This window comes from Mirounga angustirostris, unplaced genomic scaffold (assembly GCF_029215605.1).
Source record: "Mirounga angustirostris isolate CCGP_5_RB_7025 unplaced genomic scaffold, mMirAng1.0.hap1 SCAF_5, whole genome shotgun sequence".
Classification (NCBI taxonomy): Eukaryota; Metazoa; Chordata; class Mammalia; order Carnivora; family Phocidae; genus Mirounga; species Mirounga angustirostris.
The window spans coordinates 63409215-63434783 of record NW_026991713.1 but is presented as its reverse complement, the minus strand read 5'-3'; the positions used below and the strand labels follow the sequence as shown (position 1 = coordinate 63434783).

At 45.6% G+C, this 25569-nt stretch overlaps 1 protein-coding gene across 3 annotated transcripts in view; it reads right to left on the bottom strand.

Moving 5' to 3' along the window:
- The window catches only part of FMNL3 (formin like 3), a 51949-nt gene extending 29615 nt beyond the window's left edge, over positions 1-22334 (bottom strand). For 2 of the 3 annotated variants that reach the window (XM_045873487.3, XM_045873489.3), the window contains exon 1: positions 21908-22333. In XM_045873487.3, the coding sequence (XP_045729443.1) occupies positions 21908-22033 (126 nt within the window). In that variant the 5' untranslated portion in view covers positions 22034-22333. Of the gene's footprint in view, positions 1-21907 lie in introns of all 3 variants that reach the window. The other variant, XM_045873488.3, reaches the window with a different exon arrangement.
- Between the last annotated feature and the right edge of the window lie 3235 nt (positions 22335-25569).

Sequence of the window (25569 nt, the reverse complement as noted above, 5' to 3'; positions counted from 1 at the left end):
TTGGAAATGAAGTCCAGATGGATGAAGCAACAGGAAAGAAAATGCCTGGTCACTGATACCATTGACCTCAGCACAAATTAAATTTGTTCCATATAGTGTCTTTCATGTGTGTGTTTCCTCTGTTCACAACTAGAACGTGAATTCCTTCAGGGTAGGGGTCATGCATTATCCCTTTTTGAATCATGTACAGGTGCTTAATAAGTAACTGATCTTGCTACTACCTCTCCTACCACCAAGTTCTTTTTTGGCCCCTGGTTATTTTTGGAGAGGATTACCCAATTTCTCACTACTGTCCTTTCTATTTCTGGGCTCTCTCTCCTATAATCTGCCTAATCTACTGTAGCCCAAATCACTTTTTTTATATGCTGCATCTCCCTCAGCAAACTTCCACTCCTCATTCTGTTTCAACTCTGCCCTTCAGTTCATGCCATAAATATGAGCCACTCCCCTGCCCTTCTCTTTAATCAACCTCATCTATACCCTGCTAGACCCTAGGCCTCTGAGCACAGGGATTACCACCAGATTATTTACCACTGTAGTGCTCTACAAAGACTGGGCACGTAGAATTTCCCCACACATATACTCCTCTTCCTCCTATGTTTAAGTGTTCTGCTCTATGACACCCTAGAGAGATCATTTCCAATTGTCAGCAATGCCTCTCCTTCAATTCAAAATAGGTGAAATCCTACCTTTTCCAGCAAATCTTTCCATAAGTGAGATTGCTAAGATTCCCACCCCAACCCCCAACAGCATCTCCACACATTTACTAATGCCTTCAAAAATGTATTCAGAGACCTGTGATTTATGGCTAATGTCTCCTCACCTTTTCTTGGACATCCAATAAATATCTTATCACAATCTCAGAGTGTGGTGAAAGCAGTGAATGATGAGCCACACTGCCCTGGCATGAATCCTAACTCTACCACTTACTAGTTTCGTGGCCTTGAGAGAATTACTTAATTTCCTCATCTATAACATGGAGGTAGAAATAGTATCTCCTTCATATGGTTGCTATGATGATAAAATACATTAATATATGTAAAGTATTTACTATATGTAAAGCATTAAAATCAGACTCTAGGTAGTAAATGTTACATATAATGCTAGCAACGTTTTTTGTTTGGTTTTTTTTATTCAGCACATAGCTGGAAAACAACCACACGCCAAGCACTAAGCTAGGAGCTGGGAATATTAAAATAAATAGGGCAGGATCCCTCCATTCAGGAAGTTTATTTCCAGAGGGCAAGGTAGATAAGCAAAGCAGGGTGAGTGTAGGCAGCGCTGCTGGGAGAGAGCTGCACATGGCCCTGCTGGAGCCTGGGGAAGCAACATCTAATTGGACAGAGGAATCAAGGAAGGTTTCCTGGAAGAGATCCTATAGGATTTAGTCTTAAACATCGAGCAGGAGGGAGTCAGGCAAAGGCAATGAAGGAGGGGAAGATGGAGATATTCTAGGCAAGGAGACAGCATCTCCATGACATGGAAGCACAAAACGTCCTAAAAAGTCCAGAAGTCCCTGAGTGATTTGCAATGATGAGGAGGAAATTACAGTAGGTAGGGAACAGCCAGAAGACAAAGGGGCTTAGGAGCTGAGGTAAGTAGGTGGCCATGAAGAGGATAATAATGATACCACTATTAAAATGAAAACAGTAATAATGACAAAAGCTACCATTTATTCACAGAACTGTGAAAAGAGCTATCCATGAATTATCTCATTGAATTCTCACAACAAGCCTATGAAGTTGGGAAGTTGGGACTATCATTACTCCCATTTTATTTTATTTTATTTTATTTTATTCATGAGAGGCAGAGAGAGAGGCAGAGGAAGAGGGAGAAGCAGGCTCCCCGCCCAGCAGGGAGCCCGATGCGGGACTCGATCCCAGGACTCTGAGATCATGACCTGAGCTGAAGGCAGACGCTTAACCATCTGAGCCACCCAGGCGCCCCTCATTACCCCCATTTTAGAGGTGAGTTAGCAAAGGCTTGGGAAGGCCATGGAACCTGCCCGGAGCAAATATGGGGTGGAGCTGGGATTTGAACCCAGGTCTGACTCCACAGCCTGAGCTTGTAACCCCACACAATGAGGCAATGAATTATGTCAGGCCTTCTCTGTGCCTTTTCCCAAATTATATGCATCCTTTAGGATCAACACAATCAACCTTCCTCACAGAACCTCCCCCAAACCACCCAGAGTTCACACGCTCCTTCCTCCGAACTTGCACGAGGTTTACTGCCCTTCCCCTCCTATTGGCAATCGTATTCAATCACACCTTCAACAAAGCTATGTATCACACACTGTGCGAACGGGAAGACATGTTTTGCTTTGTGGTCACTCCTATATATTTACAAAGAAAGGGGAAATTGCAGTTTATAAACATCTGCTCTGGGCCAGGTGCTGTGCTAGATCCTTTAATTACAAGATGTCATGGAAAAATCACTTCTCTCTCGTATTGTTATTCACCTTTCACATTTTGGGCTATTTCCCAAACTACACTGTAAGCTCGAGGAGGGCATGGACTCTGCCTTGAACACACTTTTCCTAGACAAGAATGTCCGTCCCAGAAGAAGCTCTGTAGATACCCCGGGCTAGCCATGTGGACAGCGGAGGCCAGCTGGGGGCAGCACGCCATCTCACCGAGTACACTGGTGGGGGACCCAGCTCTGGCTTTCCAGAAGTCTCCTTATAAAACCAGGAGCTTATTAGCCAACCATAAAACGTAATGAATCCTTTCCTACTTCCAGACTATATGTGGGAGGGGCACAACTCCTGCTTTATGGAAGGATAAACTGAGGCCTAACACGGGCACACATCCGTCACAAGTCATGTGAGCTGGGGAGGGGCACTCCAAGTCTTCTGTCTCTCCTCCTTTCTCGGTTGCTCTCAAATGTGGGTCTGTCTTCTCAGGAGAGAAACGATAATGACCCCAGTCTGCTCTTGACCTGTGAGCGTCTTCCCTACACTGTCCCCCTCATGCCTTTAAGTAAGGCCAGAGTTTGACAGGGGTGTCATAGGTGCCCACACCCCAATTCCATCTTTGAGTGTCCCGGATGTTTTACGTCTCATTTGATCGTCCAGCTAGAAAAACAACAACAACATCTCTTTGGAGTTAGCCTTCTGAGAGTTCCCACCCCGCGACCCAAAGAGACCTTGATTCTTCTCTGCTTCTTACAACGTCTGGCTCTTTAAGTACCATATCCACTCAGGGCCACAGATGTGGAGGAGGATGTTCCTGAGCATCTCGTACATGCCAGGTACTTTTCTCACATAATCTCCCCTACTGCCTTCAATAACCACTGCAGGGAACTGTTATGCCTGTTTAATTGGTGAGAGAATTAAGAATCTGAAACCAACTGGCTCGAGATCACACAGCATGTGGCAGAACCCAGATTCAAATCCAGATATGTGGCCTCCAACATAACTTTTGCCAGACGTGGCTCTTTCTACCATGTCCTGCCATCTCCGCCCCCCCAAAAAATCTCTTTAACTCGGGAAGGTCCACCCGGATTTATCTGACTGGCTTTGGTTGATCATTAAACAGTGCTTCCCTGTCCAGCACAACTGGGGTAAAACCAACTAAACAAGGTGTGCCAGGCACCTGAAGCTCAAGGCTTCGGTCTCAGAGTTAGAAGGAGACCCTGCAGAGCAAAGACACAAGGGAACTGTCTTGAACACCACATAGTGACAATGCCCTCATATATGAATGGGATCTTAAACATTCAGAGGGCTATGGGTAACAGCATGGACTTTGGAATCAGGGACGACCTAGATTTGAATCCTGGTACTTTTTATGAGACAGTGGGAAAGTTATTAAATTTCTCTGAACCTAAGTTTCTTCATCTATAAAATGTGAATTATGGTATCTACCTCTTATAAGAATTAAGTGAAGGGATGAATGCATGAAAAGGATTTTGCATGGCACCTGGCACGGGAAAAGGGCTCAATAAATGGTACCTGGGGTGAGCTACTCCAGGAGTCACAATACACAAATACAATTTCATAGTCCTTTAAAATACATAAAGGTGAGAGTATATAGATAGAGCGGAACGGTATAGGTTAAATATATTTATTTATGTGTTTCTTAACTCTCTAGGTTAGAGCAATTGCACACACTCCTCCTTTGAAAGATCAGACTGAGACACCAACGGCCACCCAGGGGATTCACAGGAAAGCTGGGACCCGGATTTGGGGAGACACAAATGAGTCATTGATGAAGGCACCCTGCTGAGTGATGTGGAACAACTCCTCTAACCTTTTGCAGATTTTGCTAAACTGTCTTTAGTGTTCGATCTTATCTCAAATCCCTCATTTCCCCATTGTCTCCTGACTTCCTCAGGTTAAATCTGCAGTCTGTAAACCTGAGGTCTGATTTTTACCACAAATCTCTATTTTGGGCTCCCTCAACTAACCACCCCTCTAGCAAGTCTGTCTTCTCCCTCCCAGTCACTTGAAGAGCTGTGCTGTCTGTGGGGACAGAGAGAAAGGCAGGAGGCTTTGGACCCCAATTTTATTTGACCAGTAGACACTGATGACCTCAAGTGTCTCCTTGGATCCCAGACTTCTTTGAGTTTCAGCTTTAATTATCCAACTGTCCATTAGACATTCCACCTGGACTTCCACAGTCTCCATGACCTCACGTGCCTCAAACTGACCTCCTCACTTTTCCTTCTACGTTATTTTCCCTCCTGTGTTCTCAACCAGTAGCACCTCCATCTAACCCATCCCAGCGAGCTAGAAACCTGGGTGGCATCCTGAATTCCTCCCTTACCCCTCATCTCCATCTTCCCAATGTCAAATCTGATCAGTTGTCAAGTTCCCTACATTTAATTTTTGGAACCGCCTGGCGACTCTGTCTCATGGTCTCCATCACACACGCCAGCCCTAGTTCAGGCTCCCACTGCCATCATCACACTACCCAGGCCTCCATGACCACTCTCGCCTCTCCCCCCACCACTCAGCCTGACACCTCACACTCCAACAACCCTGAGCTGCTGCACGAGGATTCTTGACATATCTGCTCTGCCTCACCTTGCTGCCTCTGCTCATGCTGTCCCCTCTACCTAGAACGCTTTCTCTCCTACACGTCTCCCCAACTCCCAATTATCCCTTTAGCCAGAGTAGATTTCCTCCCACAGGCAGCATTCCCCGAGCCCCACCTCTCCTCTGTGCCCCCCAGATGCTCCTGCAGTATCTACATCATTGCACTCCCAAGCTGTAGATTGCAATTATCTGTTTAGTGTGTTTGTCTCCCTCTCTAGACTGCACTCCTGGGGGCAGACACTGTCTTAGTCATCTTTACTTTTCTGGCACTTAACATAATTCTAAGTGCTCAGTAAATGCTTACGGACTGAATGAAGGCTAGGCTGCAGTCAGCGAGTCTCTGAGGGCTGGCATTGCGTCTTTCTCTCCCTCTCCAGGCAGGGAAGATGACACCTTAACCATTCTCAGTTCACAGCCTCAGGCCCTCCACGGCACTGATGTGAATCTTCACCTGCCTTGCCATAGAGTAAGGAGGGAATAAGCTGTCTGCCCTCTTGCCTCCAAAACAATCGGAAATAACTGGTAGTGTTTTTATACTGTTATGACACCACCTTGATATTTCCGTGGGCTTCTGCAGCAACAGGTACGAGATGATTTCTTTACAATTCTTGGAAAGAATCAACTGAGAAGTCAAATGCTGCCATACACTGTCTAGCTGGCTACCCCTCACCTCCTGAGGTTATGCTCAAAACTTTTTTTTTTTAAAGGTTTTATTTATTTCACAGAGAGAGACGTCGAGAGAAGAAACACAAGCAGGGAGAGTGGGACAGGGAGAAGCAGGCTTCCCACCAAGCTGGGAGCCCAATGTGGGGCTCAATCCCAGGACCCTGGGATCATGACCTGAGCTGAAGGCAGACGCTTAACGACTGAGCCACCCAGGCGCCCCTATGCTCAAAACTTTTAACAAGGATATTCTGAAGAAATGACAAATAAATGCTCTGGGAGCTCACCAGGACAAGTTGCCCCATAAAAGCACAGATTCTTAATTCCTTAGTCACCCACGATGCCAGCAGTAATTAGCCAGCCCAAAGGGAGCAAGTAATAGCTGCTATTGGACCATCATTCTGGAATGCATGCCAGATGCATTGGAAAATAATCTGCAGACGTGAGCACTTTACAAGGGATTCACTAAGTGCCCTGACTGCCAAGGGCCTGAGGATAATGAGTCCTTCTGTGACGCTGATTCCGCTTAGCAGCGAGTAAAAACAAAATAACCACAACCACCAACAAGAAGCCTATCCAAAGTAAGGGGCTCAAGCATATCCTGGACACATAAGGTTCAAACAAAGACACTCCTTGCCACTTAGCTCTCATCCATCCATTCTAGGACACTGTCTGGGCCTCACCCTGAGGCTGGCATCGAGGGGAGGGGAGTATGTGATCTCCAATCTGCAAATGAACTCACAGAAGAGTGGCCCCTACCACCCCAGAGTTCACTACTGTCCCAGGAGCTATGCTAGCTGTTCTGGCCTTGGTAAATGCCCCAGTCCAGAAGCCTCTTAACATCCAATCCTCCTGGGGCATCTGGGTGGCTCAGTCGGTTAAAGAGTCTGCCTTCAGCTCAAGTCGTGATCCCAGAGTCCTGGGATCAAGTCCCACATCAGTCTTCCCTGCTCAGTGGGGAGCCTGCTTCTCCCTCTCCCTCTGTCTGCCTCTCTGCCTACTTGTGCTCTCTATCTCTGTCAAATAAATAAATAAAATCTTTTAAAATAATCATAAATAAAAAAAATTAAAACTCTACTTCTATCCCAGTGGGCTAAGTAAGAAACAAGTCTGAATAATACCGACTTCACAGGAAGCCCTACAAACCTGTTGTTGGACCCTAACATCCCTTCCAAATATCTCCCTAAAGTCCCACACAGCTCACCCCCAGGCCTATGAACCCCAACCCTGCCCAGAGCAGGTACTAAAGAGAGAAAATGGAACAGTGCCTAGGGAGGAGACACATTTCTCCTCCACTTAAATACAGCCCAGGACCTCTGCAAATTAAAAGCTCCCTCTTTACTGAATCCACTCAGCTTTAGTTATAGGTCGCACTTTTTATTTTTGTAAGCAGCCAACCCGCCAAATTATAGGCTCAGGCCACTGGTAGGCACGCCAAACATTGGGGCCAGCACAGGCACCGCCCCTTCTGGCCTGAGGGTGGGTAGAGGAGTGAGGACTGAGCACCAGTAAAACCTGAAAGGACAGAGGGCATGATCACTCCGCTGGGCAAAGCTGAGTGAGGAGCCTGGTCTCACTCAGGCCACTATGCTGCCCAGAGGGGAGCCGGATTCCAGGATTCCCCACACAGCAGCCATAGTGAACTCTTAATACTATAAAGCAGATCAAATCACTCCCCTTACAATAATATCCAAACTCCTTACCGAAGTTGACACGGTCCCCCATGATCTGGGCCCCGCTCACCTCTCTCCAGCATCCTGGTCAACCAGTCTGACATTCCTTCAGCTCCTCAGTTGTGCAAAGCCCCTTCCCACTCCACGGCTATGCACAGATTGTTCTCTCTTCCTAGAAAACCCTTCCCTGAGGTCTTTGCATATAGCTACGTGATGGATCAGGGCAGGTGGGTCTGCAGGACCGGAGTAGAGAGACCACTAAGGGATCTGTGACAATACACCAGGCAAGTGATGAGGACCAGCTACGGCAGTGGTAGTTCATATGGAGAGAAGGTGGGAGGAACAGCAGCCTAGTGTGACTCCTACGGGTCTGGCCTGGACACTCGCCGGAAGAGGGTGCGATGTCATCCATCCACCCTCTACGCCAACAGCGTGCAAGAAAACACTAGCAGGTAGAAAGTGGCTCACAAACGCTGGACACTATTACTATGCTACAGATGAACTATAGTTATTGAGCACCTACCATGAACAAGGCATTGCTAATAACACAAATTATTTAGTGCAAGACAACATTTCACCCTAAAGGAAGGCAAGACAGATTTGGCAAAGGAAAGAATTAGCCCCAAACCTGGTAACTAGAAATGAAGTCTTCTGAATTTTTGGACTTCTGCAGTTCAGGGGTAACATATGGATCATCCTCTATCCAGTTTTGCTTACATCAAATTATTCTGTAATTTTGTAACCTGTAAGGACTGAGTCGCCATCTATTTCTCCTATATTACAATCGTTCAATTTAAAGAGCCAACCCATGAATGGCCATGAACCACTTACCAACTAATCTATATTCCCCGTTGAAAGCCAGGCAAGAAGGCCTCCACAGCCTTTTCCAACAATCAGGGACACTTCAGACAAAACTCTCTGGGAACTGCCCATCTGTCCTGATCCAAGCTCACCTCCCTGTCTGTACCTGGGCTCCTCTGTCCCAGCAGCAGGGCTCCTGGCTGCCCCTCACAGGGCTGGCTCAATCCTCTCTTTAATCCTCTTCCCTACGCTCTGGCCTGCAACAGCCCCCTCGTTCCTTAGCCACACCTGTCCCACACTGAAGACCTGACACCTTAGAGCACTGCCTGATCAGCACTCCTGTGCCACAGTGATCCTTCCCTAACCCTCCAATCCTTCTGTGCTCGTAGCTGTGTGACACCCCGTCACCTCGGGATCCCATCTGGTCTTCCCAAATGCATGGGACTGGGTGAGACAAAGAGCATCCCCAGGTTATGGATAAGATAACTGAGGTACACAAGGAGTTTCATAGACAATCTGAGGACACACATTTGTTTTAATTCTCCGGTTGTTTGAAGTACAGTTCTAAGTATATAGTTCTGTCTCTCCAACTTAGTAAGCATTGTCTTCTGTTTCTTGGTATTCTCCAAAGTATTCAGGAAAGTGCGGTGTTTACAGCAGCACCTAAGACCTATTTCCTTAATAAATCAAGAAAACAAGAAAAATGAAATGAAAGCAGAAAACCTCTCATAAACTTCCAAGGCTATTTCTGGCTTTCATTTAGAGGGAGCCTTTGTTATGCTCTCTCCTAACAACCTGTTCTTTGCCTCCCAAGGACATATCATCATTTGCGATTAAGTATGTATTTGCTTAATGTCTGTCTTTCCCCGTAAACTCCACCAAGGCGGAGGTGATTGTTTGTTTTTCACCACTGTATACCCAGTGGTATTGCTGGCACATAGTAAGTAAAAAAACCAAACCAAAAAAACCCTCCAAGAAACCGAAAACTAAAACCAAAACACTTGAATAGCCCATGTCCTAGTGGGATAAGCCGGCTGACTCCAAAGCCCAAATCTTCCTACCACACCTCTTAGCAAAGGAAGAGTTGTTCTGGAACCTCCCGTATATTCTGCCGTGATCTACACAATCCCCTCCAAAGCAGCACGGAGGGCAAGGGGGCCGACCCTGAGAAGAGAAGGAAACCCTAGCTCGCAACGTGGGCTTGGATTCAGATCCTGACTTCACCGCTTATTCACTGTGTGATCCCAAGTGAGCTACTTAACCTTCCTGGACCTCGGTTTCCTCATCTATAAAATGCAGATAATAAAACTACTTCATAAAGTCGTGATGATTAAGTGAGATAATGTGTGAAGAGCTTTGCATGGTGCCTGGCATACCATTAGCACTGGAAATGTTAGCTGTGAAAATGATTAGCTATCTGTATTCCTGGGAGATAGGAATCTAGAGAATGTGGCTTCCAGAGGGGTCAGGGCTGCTAAACTGACTTGACTTTGAGAAACTTAACCGCAGTGAAGTCCAGAGCTCACATTTATTCTCTTTGCTCGAGTCACCTGCCACAGCTCTGCTAAGGCTGGAGGTGCAGCTTTCACTGGCCTAGAAATAAGAGGCTAAAAATATACAACCTGTGTCTGGGGTACCAAGATCATGCCTACATTAAAGAACTTAAAATGCAGACTCAGGGCAGAAGAGCATCTCCTAGGATTCTTTCTACCCTAAAAACTAGTGCCAGCTCAGCACAGGGCAGGGAATGGGCTGTGGCCAGTTGCTGACCCCACTGGTGTCCTTTCTCCTTCTTGCTCTCCTCTTTTGGCTCAGTGCAGAGAATAAGAAAGAGGAGCTTTCTTTTTTGCAAAAAAAGTTGAGTCCTTCTCCCCTATTTTTTCCCCTCCTTTTCCCTCAGAAGAGGAATAAATACGTGAGCATATATTATAAAAAAAAATCAATGCAAAAGCTTACAGAATAAAAAGAGTCACTCTTCAGCCCCCAACTCTATCCATTGCCCCCCAAGGGTCACCACAAGTAACAGTTTGGTGTGGATTCTTCCAGGCCTTTTTTCTATGTTTACATGTAAACATACGTGGCTTAAAAAGCATTATACACAGTCTTCTTTTAATTGCTTTTTTAGATGATTATATTCACACACACACATCTTGGAGATTCCCATCAGCCACAGCCATTTATTGAAGGTCGACCCAGTGCCAGTTATTTGGCTGGATAGTGATAAGCATCCATAAAGTCTCCACCCTCTCGGAGTCAACAGTCTCAGGAAACGGATAATAAACAAGTAATCAACAAATAATTTAAAAATGAAAAATAATACAAAAGAAATAAGTAGCATGCTAAGATATAGAATAATAAGTGAGGGAGGCCTGAGAGGTGGCATTTTTTTTTTTTTTAAACTGAGACCTGAAGTATAAGCTGGGATCAAGCCACTTGAAGATCCAGGGAAAAGGCATTCTGATAGAGGAAACAGCCTGTGCAAAAGCCCTGAGACAGAAAGGAGCTTGTACTCAAATGAAAGAAGGCTAACGTGGAGCTTGGTAAACAGGAGGGTGAGTGGGGTTGAAGAGGTCAGCAGGACCAAATAATACATAATCTTTAGGGCCAACAAGGCCAGGAGTTTACTTTTTTTTTTTTTTTTGTATGTACTAAAGGAAGCCATTAAATGTTTTAGGCAGGTAGAAAAAATGAAAAATAAAGGTTTTGGCAGGAGAAAGATGCTATGTGATTTATATTTTGAATTTGCTTTGTGGAGAATGAATGGGGGAATGGAGAAAGGGGCAGTAGAGGAAGCCAGTTGGTTGGATATAATAGAAGCAAGAGCTGATATTGCTTGGACTGAAGCCATGGTAGTAGAAATAGAGAAAATGGGTAGATCTGAGATATATTTTTGGAGATATATTTTTGGAGATAGTATCAGCAGGGCTTGCTGACAGAGTATGGTAAAGGAAGAAGGGAAAAATTAAGGATAACTCCCAGCATTTGCCTTGAGTAACTAGGCGAATGGAAGAGAAATCGATTTGGGCACAAAATAGACCATCAGGTTGTTCCCAGTTCTTTACTGTTAAACAATGCAACCCTGAGGATCCTTTATATGCACCTTCATGCACGTGTATAAACAGTTCTGTAAGACAGTTTCTTAGAAGATGGCCTGGTCAGAAGGTATGGACATTTGAAATTGATAGACACTATAAAATGCCTTCTAAAATGCCTGTACCAAATTACCCCACTATTAGTAGTGTATTTATTTTTATTTTAAAGATTTTATTTATTTATTTGAGAGAGAGAGAATGAGAAACAGAGAGCATGAGAGGGAGGAGGGTCAGAGGGAGAAGCAGACTCCCCGCTGAGCAGGGAGCCCGATGCGGGACTCGATCCAGGGACTCCAGGATCATGACCTGAGCCGAAGGCAGCTGCTTAACCAACTGAGCCACCCAGGCGCCCCAATAGTGTATTTATTAATGGACCATTAAAGACACCCATAGACATTATCAATCCCTCAAATTTCACCTAGATGATTAGCATAAAAAGTGTATATTTTATTTTATTTTTTATTTATTTTATTTTTTTAAAGATTTTATTTATTTATTTGACAGAGAAAGACACAGCAAGAGAGGGAACACAAACGGGGAGTGGGAGAGGGAGAAGTGGACTCCCTGCCGAGCAGGGAGCCCGATGCGGGACTCGATCCAGGGACTCCAGGATCATGACCTGAGCCGAAGGCAGTCGCTCAACCAACTGAGCCACCCAGGTGCCCTAAAAAGTGTATATTTTAAATGTTTATTTCCTTGATTTCTAGTGAGATTAAGAATTTTTTCTTTAACTTCTAATTACGTAATTAACACATAAGTACATTCTCCTTGTAAAAAAGGTAAACATTATAAAGCTAAATTAAATTCCCTTTGACTTTCCTGTTCCTCCCAATATGGTTCCTTCACTCTCCATCCCAGAGGTAACTGCTTGTATACCTCCACAAATTTTTCTATGCATTTAAAAATCTATATATGCAGGGCGCCTGGGTGGCTCAGTCAGTTAAGTAACTGCCTTCAGCTCAGGGCATGATCCTGGGGTCCTGGGAATCGAGACCCACTGCGGGCTCCCTGCTCAGTGGGGAGTCTGCCTCTCCCTCTCCTTCTGCCCCTCCCCTTGCTTGTTCTCTCTCTCTCACTCACTCTCTCTCAAATAAATAAAAATAAAAGCTTTAAAAATAAAATGAAATAAAAATCTATATATGCAATCAAGGATTAATCGTTTTTTGGAAGTTGTATTTCTAGCAGTCCTTTTAGCATAAGCAAAAAATCTAACTGAAAATTTTTGCTTGAGGCCTAAGTAAGTGACATTTAAGTTGAGACCTTCTCGAGGTTAGTTAACAGCTCTGAGCCCTGGTTTCATCACCTGTAAAACAGAAGTGACAACAACTCACAGAGTTGTTGACAAGTTAACTGATGAACGCATGCAAAAGCACGCGGCATCTACCCAACAAATGTTAATTGCCTTTCCTTGACCTATACAGTTAAACTGAGGCATTTGGTGGAGACCAGAAACTGAGCCATTCCTATAAGGATGAGACAGAGACTCTACCCAGAAAAAAACATTTTTAATGTTGTCTTGAAAAAAAAAACTTTCTTTCATAGTAAGGCCCCTAAAAAACTCTGAATTTTCCTTCAAAAATTTTAGATGAAATATTCTGAGCAGTCAAAAAGCATATAGGTCATTTAAAAATTATTACTCATTTTTTCGGGAAGGCAGAAAGCAAAAGGATTTCAGCATAAAAGTAACTGCTAGATCCTGGTTGTTCCCAGCCCCCTCTCGGGCACACCCTGGGAAGCAGACCGCCTGGATATTCCCAGAGAATTTAGGCCTGCAGGAGACAGCTGCCGCTTGAGGCAGGTAAGGACCTCCAAACACAGGATGTGACCTAACGTTTGGGTCTCACTGCAAGGATGCCACTGGTTCCCCTGGCTTGTCATAGTACATCCTGTCATCCCTACCTAGACGTTCCTGGAGGTTGCGGGTGTAGTTCAAAAGGGCAGACCCCATCACAAAATGTCCTTAATCAAAATTAAATCAAAATGTCCAGGGACCAGAATATCTCCCTCTGAATGGGAGTCAGCCAAGTTTCAACAAGCTCTCTTGCTTGGAACCACCAAGAGACATCATTTTATCTGAACTCATTACCAGGGCTGCTTCTCCTTACAAAATATCAAGAGTACTTGTATCAAGGAGCTCCTACTACCTTCTCACCCAGCTCTACCTTCCCATTCCTCTAGGCTCAAAGCCGGAAATTCCTTAGCAGATGCAAGAATAAGCTTTAAACTCCCAAATACCATACTGTGTGTGTGTGTGTGCACATATGCATTAGGGCAGGAAGAATTAGGGGTCACAGGTCTAAGCAGATTTTCAAAAGGGTCTGTCACCCAAAAGATTCAGAAGCATTGTTCAAAGATCTCTCAAACATATTCCCAACCTAAAAGAATTTTTTCTTTGGCTTGAGGAGTTAACCAGGGGTGGGTAAAGATCAGCAGTGGAGTATGCATACCCCAAACTGCTCCTTGATAAAATTTACGGTAGGGCCCAAAGTACAAAGGGAATCAGGGAATCCGTCCTTAAACCTAGAGACAGAAGTCATAAAAGAGGTCCATTTCTTGCCTGAGGGTATAATAGGAAATGGGAAAATCAAGAAAGTACCAAAAACTACGGTTCTGCCTTCACTTTTACTGCTCCTGAAGCATGATCCCCAACTGGGACACAGGACAATGGAGGTACAGATTTGTAGAAGATGATTCTCAGCAGGGGTGCTATCAGCAGGTGGACAGGACCATCTTTTACAGTGTGGGACTGACCCAAACACTGGAGGATAGTTAATATCCCTGGCCCTCAGGCACGAAGTACCAGCAGCACCACCCAGTCAGCATGATAACCAAAACATCTTCACTTATTTCCAAAAACTCCTTCCTGGGATCATACCTCCCCCACACGGCAACCACTTTTATTTATGGGAACAGAGGTTGGTGGAGTGGGTAGTATATATGCCACAAACATTTATTTGTAGAACCTTTATAGGTTATAGAGTATTTTCACTATGTTTTCTACTGTAAACATCCTCAAAACCCTGTAAGATAGGTATTATCGTTACCCATTTCATAAAGAATGAAATTTGCTCAGAAAGAAACATTTTTTAAAGATTTTATTTATTTTAGAGATAGAGTGTGTGTGCAGGAGCGTGGGGAGGGGCAGAAGGAGAGGGAGAGGCAGCGAGAACCTCAAGCCGACTGCACTGAGTGCAGAGCCCGATGCAGAGCTCGATCCCAAGACCGTGAAATCATGACCTGAACCGAAATCAAGAGTGGAATGTTTAATAGACTGCACCACCCAGGCACCCCTGTAGGTAGTTAGTTCTTAAAACAAGATAACCATCTCCTAAAGTACGGAGCCAGGCTCATCCCCAGCTCTTCCTTAAAGAGGCACTGGGCAACTGGGGGAGGGCTACGACATTCTCTAGTCTAGCCCTGAGTAGATGAGCAAGTAGGAAAAAGAGAGAATACATACCAGCTCTGTTAATGTTTTTAGGAACCCAGGGGCAAGACCACCAGCCCCAACTCCAGCCCCCCTGGCGATAACTCTGGGTGAGGGTGGGAAGGTGGTAAAAGAGATGGGGAGGGCATAGGAGGAAGAGATGAGGACAAGAACTGAAGCATCACATTGTAAACAGTGTAAACCCGTCCTCTCCTGGCAAAATTCCTTATGTAAATAATTCTGCTAGCCCCTTGCGGCTCTGAATATTATTTACAACACCATTCAAGGACCTCAAAGTACTTTATAAACTGAGAAGAATATGCAAATTCGCAAAGTTGGGTGGGGGGGCTACCCTACCCAGGTCCTCTCCTGCCCAACACACAACCTCCCAGCCTGTGACTTTGCTGGGAGGGGATGGAAGACAGAAAATGTGAGAGAATCTGGAAAGAGGGGGATTCTGAAAGATGAAAAGAAAAGTAGAGAGCAGGGTGGGAGGCAAAGACAACCAGAAGATCTCAAGGGCAGAGAGGCAAGCGTGACAGTTCGACGTCTTCCTTGGGTGATTCATTCTCCCATGTGGAAGGAAAATAACATACAAAGATGTTGCTTTGCTGAGGGAGGCAAAAGGGAGACTGGAACCGGGAACTTGGGAATTCTAGCTGCTCAGTTCATCTCTATTCTGGAATACACTTTTCTTTGTGGATGACAATCTTAAAACCCTTAAGTTCCCACCTGGTACTGTTCAAAGAGGGAGCCCTGAAGTATCCAGCAAGGAGGAGGAGGTGGGGGTACTGTATGGAGACAGGACCCTCTCTTATCTTCAAAGTAAAAGGTCCCTTCCTCTTCTCTGAAGTGCATTTCCGAACTGGAATGAACCCCCGGCCTCTCCCTGGCACTGCTTCAGCTTAGCTCAGACTTGGGAGAAACGTTTCCCCCAGAATGAAGGTGACCAGCCTGGTCGACCAGTTAACACACTGACTTCAGGCAGCCAGCGCTGCTGTCCCCTGGGACCACTGCAGTCGATTCTGGGGCGGAACTCTGGTCTTGACCACAGAACCAGGGCCCTGGCTCCAACCAGCCTTCTCAGGCAACCTCAGGGGCAGGGGAGGATCTGTGGTCTCATTTCCTCTCCACCTTGGCTTCTTTTTTCACTTCATTGAAGATTAGCTATTTCCACCACGACTAGTTCCTGTTCTCAGCAGCTGTAGGGGTTGTTTCCCCGCAGACAGAGCTCTGAAACACTGGTGTGCCTGCCACCTGGACCGTCCCAGCTGCAGACTTGTCCCAGGCCCAACAAGTCCTGAGCTCAAGGGTTTCTTCGTCCCAGATAAAACAGCAGGGAGAAGAAATTAAGGGATAGGAAGCAATTCCAAGAACTCCACAGTAGATATACCAGTGTCCATTTTTTAAAAAATTATTTTAATCTTATATAATATGCTTTTTCCTATGTGAAAAAATTTTATAATAAAAATGTGGAAATGGATACATTTATTACATAGGAATATGTATATGTAATAAATCCCCAACAGAGAGCAAAGATTACAAACAAAAGATGGCCAAAACATTTATGATGAAATGTTGAAAGAAATGCAAGGTAAAACAAGACACCATTTCTTATTAATAAAATTGGCAAAGGTTTTTTAAAATGTTAAACCATCCAGTAATGTTTAGCTTACAGAGAAAGGGGATGCACACTGTCAGTGAAAAAGCCAACTAGTACAACTTTTTTAGAAGCATATTTCTCAGAGGACTTTAAAAAGCATATCCCCTTTGACCCAATAATTATACTTCTAGCAATTTATCCTAAATAAATATTCAGACATGCACAGGATATTCTTCACAGTGTTATTTTTAGTAGCAAAAAAAGAGAGAGAAATAAAAGATAAGGCAATAATAAAGTATTATACAATGGAATACTATCCAGCTATGAAATAATGATACTAAAGAATGTTTAAACAAAGGAGAAAATGCTTAAGAAAGTAAAATAAAAATCAGTTTACAAAACAATTTGCACAGTATGATCCTAATTGTTAAAATATATGTAAGTACATCAAAATGTTAATGGTAGACAGTGAGATTATAGGTGACTTTAATTCTCTTCTTTATACTTTTCTACATAGCTTATACTTGTTACATTTTTAACTTCATTTTTTTTAAAGATTTTATTTATTTATTTGACAGAGAGAGACACAGCGAGAGAGGGAACACAAGCAGGGGGAGTGGGAAAGGGAGAAGCAGGCTTCTCGCGGAGCAGGGAGCCCGACGCGGGGCTCAATCCCAGGACCCTGGGATCATGACCTGAGCTGAAGGCAGATGCTTAACGACTGAGCCACCCAGGCGCCCCACATTTTTAACTTCTAAATTTGCTTAATAAACATGTATTATTGTCATAATCAGGAGAAAAGAAGCTATTCTCAATCCTCCTCCCTTCCTTTGAGGATACTCACATGCATGACTCCTTTTTTAAAAACCATTTGGAAATATGTATTGAGGACCTTAAAAACTTTATGTCCTACAACCTAGCCGGTTCAATTTTGGGTTTCTATCCTAAGGAAAACTCTAAATATTGAAAAGGTTTTGTACACCAAGATGTTCATCACAGCATTGTTTACGAAGGCAAACAGAAGCAAACAACCTAAATGTCCAACAATAGAACAGTTAAGTACACAATGGTACATTCACTTGAGGGGCCACTGTACAAGCATTTAAAAATGTTTACAATGACTGGCTTGGGAAAACTAGTGAAATAACAAAGCCAAAGGAAAAGAAAACAAACCCCAAACTGGATTTAAAAATATATAGCAATATTACAACATTGTACAAAACCTTATGCAGAGAAAAAAATATGAAAGGTTTTAAAACACATTGGCTCCATTTGGTAAAGGAACTAGAGAAAATACGGATGTTTTTCTTCAATATAAATCTTTAATCTTTTCTTCTTTCTAAATTGCCCATACTTTTCTTAGGGAATGAGTATTACTTTAAGAGAAAAAAGAAAAAAAGCTGAAACTCCCTCTGAGCAATGAAAACACTCCCAAATGACAAGAAGCCCACTCCATCAGTCCTATTCCCCCACCCCCCCACGCACCTCCCTCAGTCTAAGGCAGGGTCATATGGGAAGGTCAAGGGAATGAGGCTCCTCTCTGGTGGCGTAAGGTCTTCTCGGTGAGGTCTCTGAGCAAGGGGGTTCCTCTGACCAGCTGCTGTCAAGGGTCCTCTCCCTCCCCCATGTCCTATTCCAGCCTGAACTAATTCACCACAATCCCCAGGGCTGGGAAAAAATTTCCATCGTAGTCATTTGGAACTTGATATTTAGTCCAAGTTTTTCCCAGCCCCTTTCTGTGTCACAGTAGGCCCTCAAAGCCTCTTAGACAACTAGCACCCAGACCAGCTTAGCTCCCACATCAATGCTGCACTTACAGCAAAACCCAAAGCCAACAGTCATCACCAGGGAAATGTGAGCGGAGGACCCATGGCAGGGACAGGCTGTCATACAACCCCACCCTTCTGCCCTGAGAGCCTCCTCCTGAGGGATAAGCAGGGCTTTTTCTGGTGTCAGAACCTTTAGACTCCATTTCAAGTCCATAATAAGTCACCAAAGAGAAAAATGAGGGTGCAAACACAGCAAGGGCAGACAGCTATCCTTTCAAAGCCCTTAAAGCCCTCTGCCTCCCCTCTCTATCTTAGCAAAGGCCAGTACTGGCCAGAATACTAGCTCTGAGAAATTGAGGTTGGGTAGTAATCTAGTTGGGACCAAAACACAGACTGCAGCTCTATCAGACCAGAGATTGGTTCTCATTCTGATATGGATAGAGAAGTTCCAATAATTGCACCATCCCTAAACTTCTCAGTACTCAAAAGAATAGGAGCTGCTGTTCAGACAGGAGGTAAGGAAGGATCCCAGAGAGACAGCATAACACAGCTTCCCAACCTTTTTCATATCGGGGCACACCAGAAAAATAATATTATTTGTACAGCACACCGGAAAAATGGTAGAACTGATCCCAGTCAGAGGTGACCAATCAGGGACCTCAGCTGCCCCCAGGGATGAGCGGATCAGTATCCCAGCAGAGCAGTAGGGGGAAGCCTTGGATTAGGGCACTGGGCCAGGTTAGGACTCTTGGGATCAATGTCCTGAACAAATCACCTCATGGCCTCACACCTTGAGCTCTCCGACCTCGGCTGCCAGGCTGTGTGTCAGATCATGTGTCTACACCAGAAAGCTGGGAGCCTGTGGTCTTGACTCACAATGATACAACTTTCCCAGCCAGTGTGGTTTTCGGGGTTGGGGGCGGGTATTCCACAGATACACTGGAACTGGGGGAAGCCCTCCATCTGACAGAAGAAGGCATATCCTGAGACTAGCTACACAAAATAGGTAATTGGTTTCATCATATTTCTAAACTTAAAATCCTTTTTGGGAATACAAGTGATCTCAGATCTGAGTCACTGCTGAGAGCTACAAATTTAAAAGCTACCATTTACTGAGCATATAGTAGTTGCCAGACTCTGCTATCTAAGTACTTGACTTCCAGGTTCATTATATCCACACAGCAACTTCATGTGGCAAATACTATTATTATCTTCATTTATAAGAAGAAACTGGGACTCAAAGAGATGCAGCAACTTGCTTAAGGCCAAACACTTTTCTAACTAGAGATTGTGGAGAGGCCAGTATTTGAGCCCACTTTGACTTGAAAGTACATATGTTTAATCAGGGCACCAGTATGTCACCTCAACAAACTTTCAAACAGCTTTTTCAAAAATCAAATCAATCATAATGATGCTGACAATCTGGGAAAGAAAAAAGTAAGAAAAGAGCAGCTTGTCTGACTCACACAATCAAGAAAAAAAGCTAATCTATATGGAGTACCTACAGAGTACCAAGGGCTTTATTATACATGGCTCATCTAATTCTCATAAACCTACTAGGACAGAAATTATTACCCTATCTTCTAGGTAAGGAAATCTTAAAAGACAGTTACTAAGACAGCCCTTGCTTTTTCTACTACACACACTCCACTTCTCCTGACTATTCAGGAAATACACCTGAGCTTGCTCCAGGGTCAAACATCAACAGCCAGTACTAGTACTATTCCCAAACAGTAGGACAGGAGAAAGAAAGATAGTAAAAAGGGCACGTTTCAGAAGCAGAGGAAGGAGCCCCTGGAGAAGAACCCAAATCCCCAAGAAAGCATGATTTCCCTGTGTTGGAAAAGTGAGGTAAAATCCCCTCCTCCCATAAGACAGCTGACTAGCCCTGGCCTGCCCTGTTCCAACCCCCCATCAGCAGCAGCTCAGGCACACAGAAACAAGACCAAAACAAAAGCCAAGAGGAAACAAATCAAAACTTTATACAGAAAGTATAACTTGCAAGTGGGTGGTCCCGGCTCCCGCTTGACCTGTGCTCTCTGGGTGCTGTGGTTACTAATCAGGACACCACGTGCATTTTGTGGATATTAAGCCATCAGTTTGCCAACTAACTAAACAAACTTGTCAACCAAGTTCCAATGAGAACTCGATCAACTCTGGTTCTGAGCTCTCATGACCAACAGCCTGGCAGCCCCTACCTAAGGCAGCTCCCCACCCAGTCCACCTCAAACTATTCCTTTCTCTCCAATTTCTGTAACTACTTCGTGCCAGCTCACTGCGGGGGGGGGGGGGGGGAGGGCGGGATTCACACCCCCACTGGAGTGCAGATTCCCTCCCACTCTTTTCCCCAACAGTTGAGCTCTTGTTCTCAAGGGCACCAAATCCCAATCTCTCCTCCTCAGCCTCTGAGTTGGCCATAGCATGTCAGTAATCACTGACTCACCCATCCCCTTGAGGAGGCTGGGGGAAATGCAGAGGGCCACAGGATGTGTGGCCCAGATCCCTCTGGCCCTCTGCAGAGCTGGTGGGCAGAGAGGTTCCAGTAACATCGCTTCCCCTTGGAATGCCTCTGAGCTGGCTGCAGTACCAGTGTGGGCTAACGTCAGGCTCTCCACCATCGGAGAGGCCAGGATCTCTAGACAGTCCCACTGTTGCCAATAGATCTAATCTCCCTATTCCAAGGCAGATGAAATCCAATAAGGCTGCTAAGTCCACAACTATTCCCTCCACATGGGCAAAGGCAAAGCAGGCCCTTCAGGCCATACCAACAATAACAATAACAGCAGCATTAACACTGCCTGTTTAGAGAGTTCTTTGAGGGACTGGGAACTATTTCCCCGAATTTCTCAAAGGTTTACCTCTGCCAGCAAATGTTCCATCACCTCGTTCATTTTCTTTCCCCAAAACTTCATTATTACCCCCAACATATTTCCTGGCTCCATCCCAGTGATACCAGCTCAGATCCTCCCTATCCACAGAGCCACTGACACCAATGTCCAGTTCCCACACCAAAGGAGAATCCCAAAGCAGCCTTAAGATTCATCTATACAGATCTTTGGGGAACCTACAGAAAGTCTAAAAGGAAGCACAGGCAAAAGAACACAAGCCAGCCACTAGGGCTTAACATAAAGAGGGAGAAAAAAAGGAGGCGGGATGGTTTGTGTATTGTTTCAGTTGTAAAAATACACTGGTGAAATGGCTTATCCACATGTTCAGCCTTTTAGACAAATCCACTATAACTTTGCAGGATGCCTGCAGGCCATTCTGAAAATAAGTAGAATGGCATCACTCTTTATTCCACCCTCTTCGAGAGCTCCCAGCCCCCTCTCCATTCCCCCACCTCTCCCCCAAACATCTGGTCTGGGCTGGAAGTGGGACCCACTCCCTGGGAAGCCTCCATGTTAACACGAGAGGCGGTCTCCCCAGTCAGAGAACCCTAACTTGGGCTGAAGAGTGGGCCGGCCCCAGGTTTCTGAATTCCCCGGCACCAGCAAAAGGCTTAGAAATGAGAATTCTAGGGACCTGGGAAGGCTGTCGGGGAAGTGGGGAGAAGTGCGAGGGCTGAAGAAGGGGTAGGGAAGAGGAAGAAGTGTGGATCCTGGGGAGGTCTCAGGCTGAGGACCCCTCCTCCTGTGTCCAGCGGTTGAGGCCGCGGTCGGGAAGTCCCCGACGGGGCTGTCGGGCGACCAGCGGCTGCTCAGAGATTGCCAAGAAGACCCTGTGTCTATCGGAAACCCCCCCCGCGAAGGGGTGGGCCGGCTAGGGACACCCGGGCAAAGTCCTACCCCGGGCACTGGGACCTCGGGGACGGTAGGAGGGGGAAGGGACTGGGCTCAGCTCTCACCAGCACCAAGGCGAACCTCTCTTCCAGTTCACAGGGCTCAGGCATCGGCATCTTGCCGGGCGGCGGCAGCAGCGATACTGAAGGCGGCTCGCCCGGGCCCCCCTCGGCGCTCTCCAGGTTGCCCATCGCAGCGGGGCCCCCTCGGGGGCCTCAGCCCCCCACCTCCACGCCCGGGGGCCTTGGGCTCGGCCGCTCCGACCCGGCTCCTCCCTCAGCGTCGGCTCCCCTGGTCTCGACTCCTCTGCCCCGTACGGGGCGCTGAGAGCTCCTCGGGGTCCCGCAGGCGCTGACGCGCTGCGAGGGCGGAGGCAGCGCAGCGGACAGCGGCACCGAAGCGACCGACCCGGCGGCCACCGCTCTCGCTCACACCCGCCGCCTGGCCGCTCTCTGCTCGCCGCTCCCGCGCTGCCCCTCCCCGCCCCCTCGCGCTCTTTCCCTCCCACCACCCCCCCACTTGGCTTCCTCCCACCCACTCCCGGCCGAGACTCCGGCTTCCCCACCCCCGAACGCCGACTACAGCCCGCGCGCCGCGCGCCCCATTCATGCAGGGCCCGCCTCCCGCCTACAGGCCTCCTGAGCATCCCGTCCCGCCCCCCGCGCCTGATTGACGACAGTGCCTGCCAATCACAGCGCCTCCCGCCCCCCGGCGGCCTCGCGCCTGGCGCCTAGCGCGCCCTGGCGGCTCCGGTGCGAATCGAATCACCGTGGTTGCTGGAGGTGTGAGGCGCTGACTTGGACATCCGGGAAATGGACCCGGCCCTTTCCACAAGGAGCTCGTAAAACATACAAATATGTAATATATAGGGCACAGTGTGTAAAGCTAGCTACACGAGAAGTAGAAACAACCAGGATGGGGCGCCTGGGTGGCTCAGTCGTTAAGCGTCTGCCTTCCGCTCAGGTCATGATCCCAGGGTCCTGGGATCGAGCCACGCGTCGGGCTCCTTGTTCCCCGGGAAGCTGCTTCTCCGTCTCCCACGACCCCTGCTTGCGTTCCTTCTCTCCCTGTGTCTCTCTCTGTCAAATAAATAAATAAAATCTTTTAAAAAAAGAAAAAAGAAACAACTAGGATGCTCAGGAGAGGGAGAGAGACCACGCCCATTAAGAGTTATAATGAACTCATTTGAATTGGGCACTGAGGGCTGAGGAAAACTTTAACTGATAGAGACAGGTGAAAAGGCATTTAGGAGGAGAGAATCTTACCAAAGTTCAGAGGCTGATCTGGCTGGACGTGAAAATGGAGGTGCAGAAGAATAATGCTATTCTGGGCTAGGTCTGCTGGTGGGTCATCACTGATGATGTGATGAACATCTGCTTTTTCTGCTAGCCTAGCTTCCATTCCTTTTCTTCAAGTAATAGCACCCCATTTCCTCTTAGGGAACCACCAATCCCCTCTTCTCAGTCCAAATGGAACTGAACTTCACCCCCTTTCCAGGAGGCCTTATGACCTAGGCCCTGCCAGTCACAGTATTTTCTTCCCCTACCCTTAGAGACTGTTTTAGGGATCAACACGACCCAAACCCAGAATATAAGACTCATTTCCAAGGCTTTCTTTCACTGGAACAGTCAGGAAAGAGACACTCTGTTTCCATTAGGGCTGCTGGATTGTTAGGATGTAAATCTGGAGCTGCTGGTAGCCATCATGTCTTCACCCATCACACTTCAAGCCTGCTGGGGAAAGCAAAGCTAAGAGATAGGACAGAGTTCTAGCAACACCCTGAAAACCTGAATCTAACCATGCCTGAAGTTATCACCTTGACTTTTTCTTTATGTATTCAACAAATTTTTACTGAAAAGCTTATTATATGTCAGATACTGTTTCAGGTTTTGCAGATACATCTGTAAACAAAAAAGGCATATACCTTGCCCTTTCAGAATTTACACTTACAACTAAACAAGTAAAATGTACCGATGCTAGTGATCAGTGTTAATGAAAATAAAACTAAAAAGGGATAGAGGTGGAAGAGAGGTTAAAATTTTAAATAAGATGGTCAGAGAAGCCCTCAGTAATAAGATGACGTTTGGATTTGGATAAAGATCTGAAGAAAGTAAGGGAGTAAGCCATGTGGATATCTGAGGGAAGAATGATCCAGAGAGGATGGCAAGTCCATACTGTGTGTCATGTGTTAGAGGAACAGCAAGGAGGTCAGTGTGAGATAATACAGGTGGAGAGATGGTGGTGGTTTGAACCAGGAGAGCTGTACAGGCAGAGAGAAATGGTCAGATTCTTTTTTAAAAATTTTTTGCCACATTTTGTCTATAGATACATAGTTACCTCTAAACTTTATTTATTTATTTATTTATTTATTTATTTATTTATTTATTTATTTATGTAAACTCCATGCCCAGAGTGGGGTGTGAACTCACAACGCTGGGATCAAGAGTCGCATGCTCTACTGACTGAGCCAGGCAGGAGCCCTGGAAATGGTCAAAGTAGGACCAATAGTATTGTTTGGTACTTTGGAATTATCTTTTATTCACCCTCCACATTCAAAGTTTTTATTTGACCTGAGCAACTGGGAGGGTGGAGTTTTCACTCATTGAAATGGAGAGAGGAGTAGGTTTGTTGACGGAGAGCCAGAAAGGGAAGATTAGAAACCGGGTGTTGACTGTGATGAGTTTGATTTGCTGACTGGACATCCAAGTAGAGTTAGCCATTTGGCAATTGGATATAAATGAATCTGGAGATCTAGGTTGGTAGTATCAGTTTGGAAATCATCATCATGTGGATGCTATTTAAAGCTGGTAAATTCTCTTTTGTGAGTCAGTCTGCATTGTTTCTATTGCTTACAACCCAAAAGTGGAGGAGTCCCTGTCTTTTCAGACCACTGAAACTCTCTCCTGTGAAGATCAGCCTCTTCCAAACAGTTGGACAAATCAATCAACTCACTCACATCTTATCCCCCCTTTTCCTCCCCTCCTCCCCAAACACATACTTTCCCAATTGCTGTAGCAGACTCTTCTAAAGCAGAAGAGTTATAATATACTGAAGACTTTTACTAGACAAAAAAACTGAGAATTCAAAAGGGGAAATAATTCATCAATCACTTTTTTAACAGTTGCTCAAGGAACATCCAGCAGAAAGAAGAGATTCAATAAGACAGTAAACAGCAGTGTATTTACCCTTATGTGGTCTTTTGGTCCCCAACATTTTATTTTTGGTTTTGCTTGACCACCAGATCTACATACTCTAGGGACTTCTGGAGTCTGCTAGATTCGTGCTTTCGTTGTTAACTCTCTGCTCACCCACCTTCAAAGTTTCTAACTTTATACAAGATAAAGCCAAAACTTAATCTGATATTCAAAGGTCTATATCAACTCTAAACCCCATTGCCCCTTCAGTCTACTTTTCCTATCTTACCTGGCTCTAATATTTTATGAACCCTTTGCTTCAGCTGGAAACGTCCACCTCCAAACATTTGCTGTACATTTTTATGTCTTTTTTTTTAAAGATTTTATTTATTTATTTATTTATTTATTTTTAAAGATTTTATTTATTTATTTGAGAGAGAATGAGATAGAGAGAGCATGAGAAGGGGGAGGGTCAGAGGGAGAAGCAGACTCCCCGCCGAGCAGGGAGCCCGATGTGGGACTCGATCCCGGGACTCCAGGATCATGACCTGAGCTGAAGGCAGTGGCTTAACCAACTGAGCCACCCAGGCGCC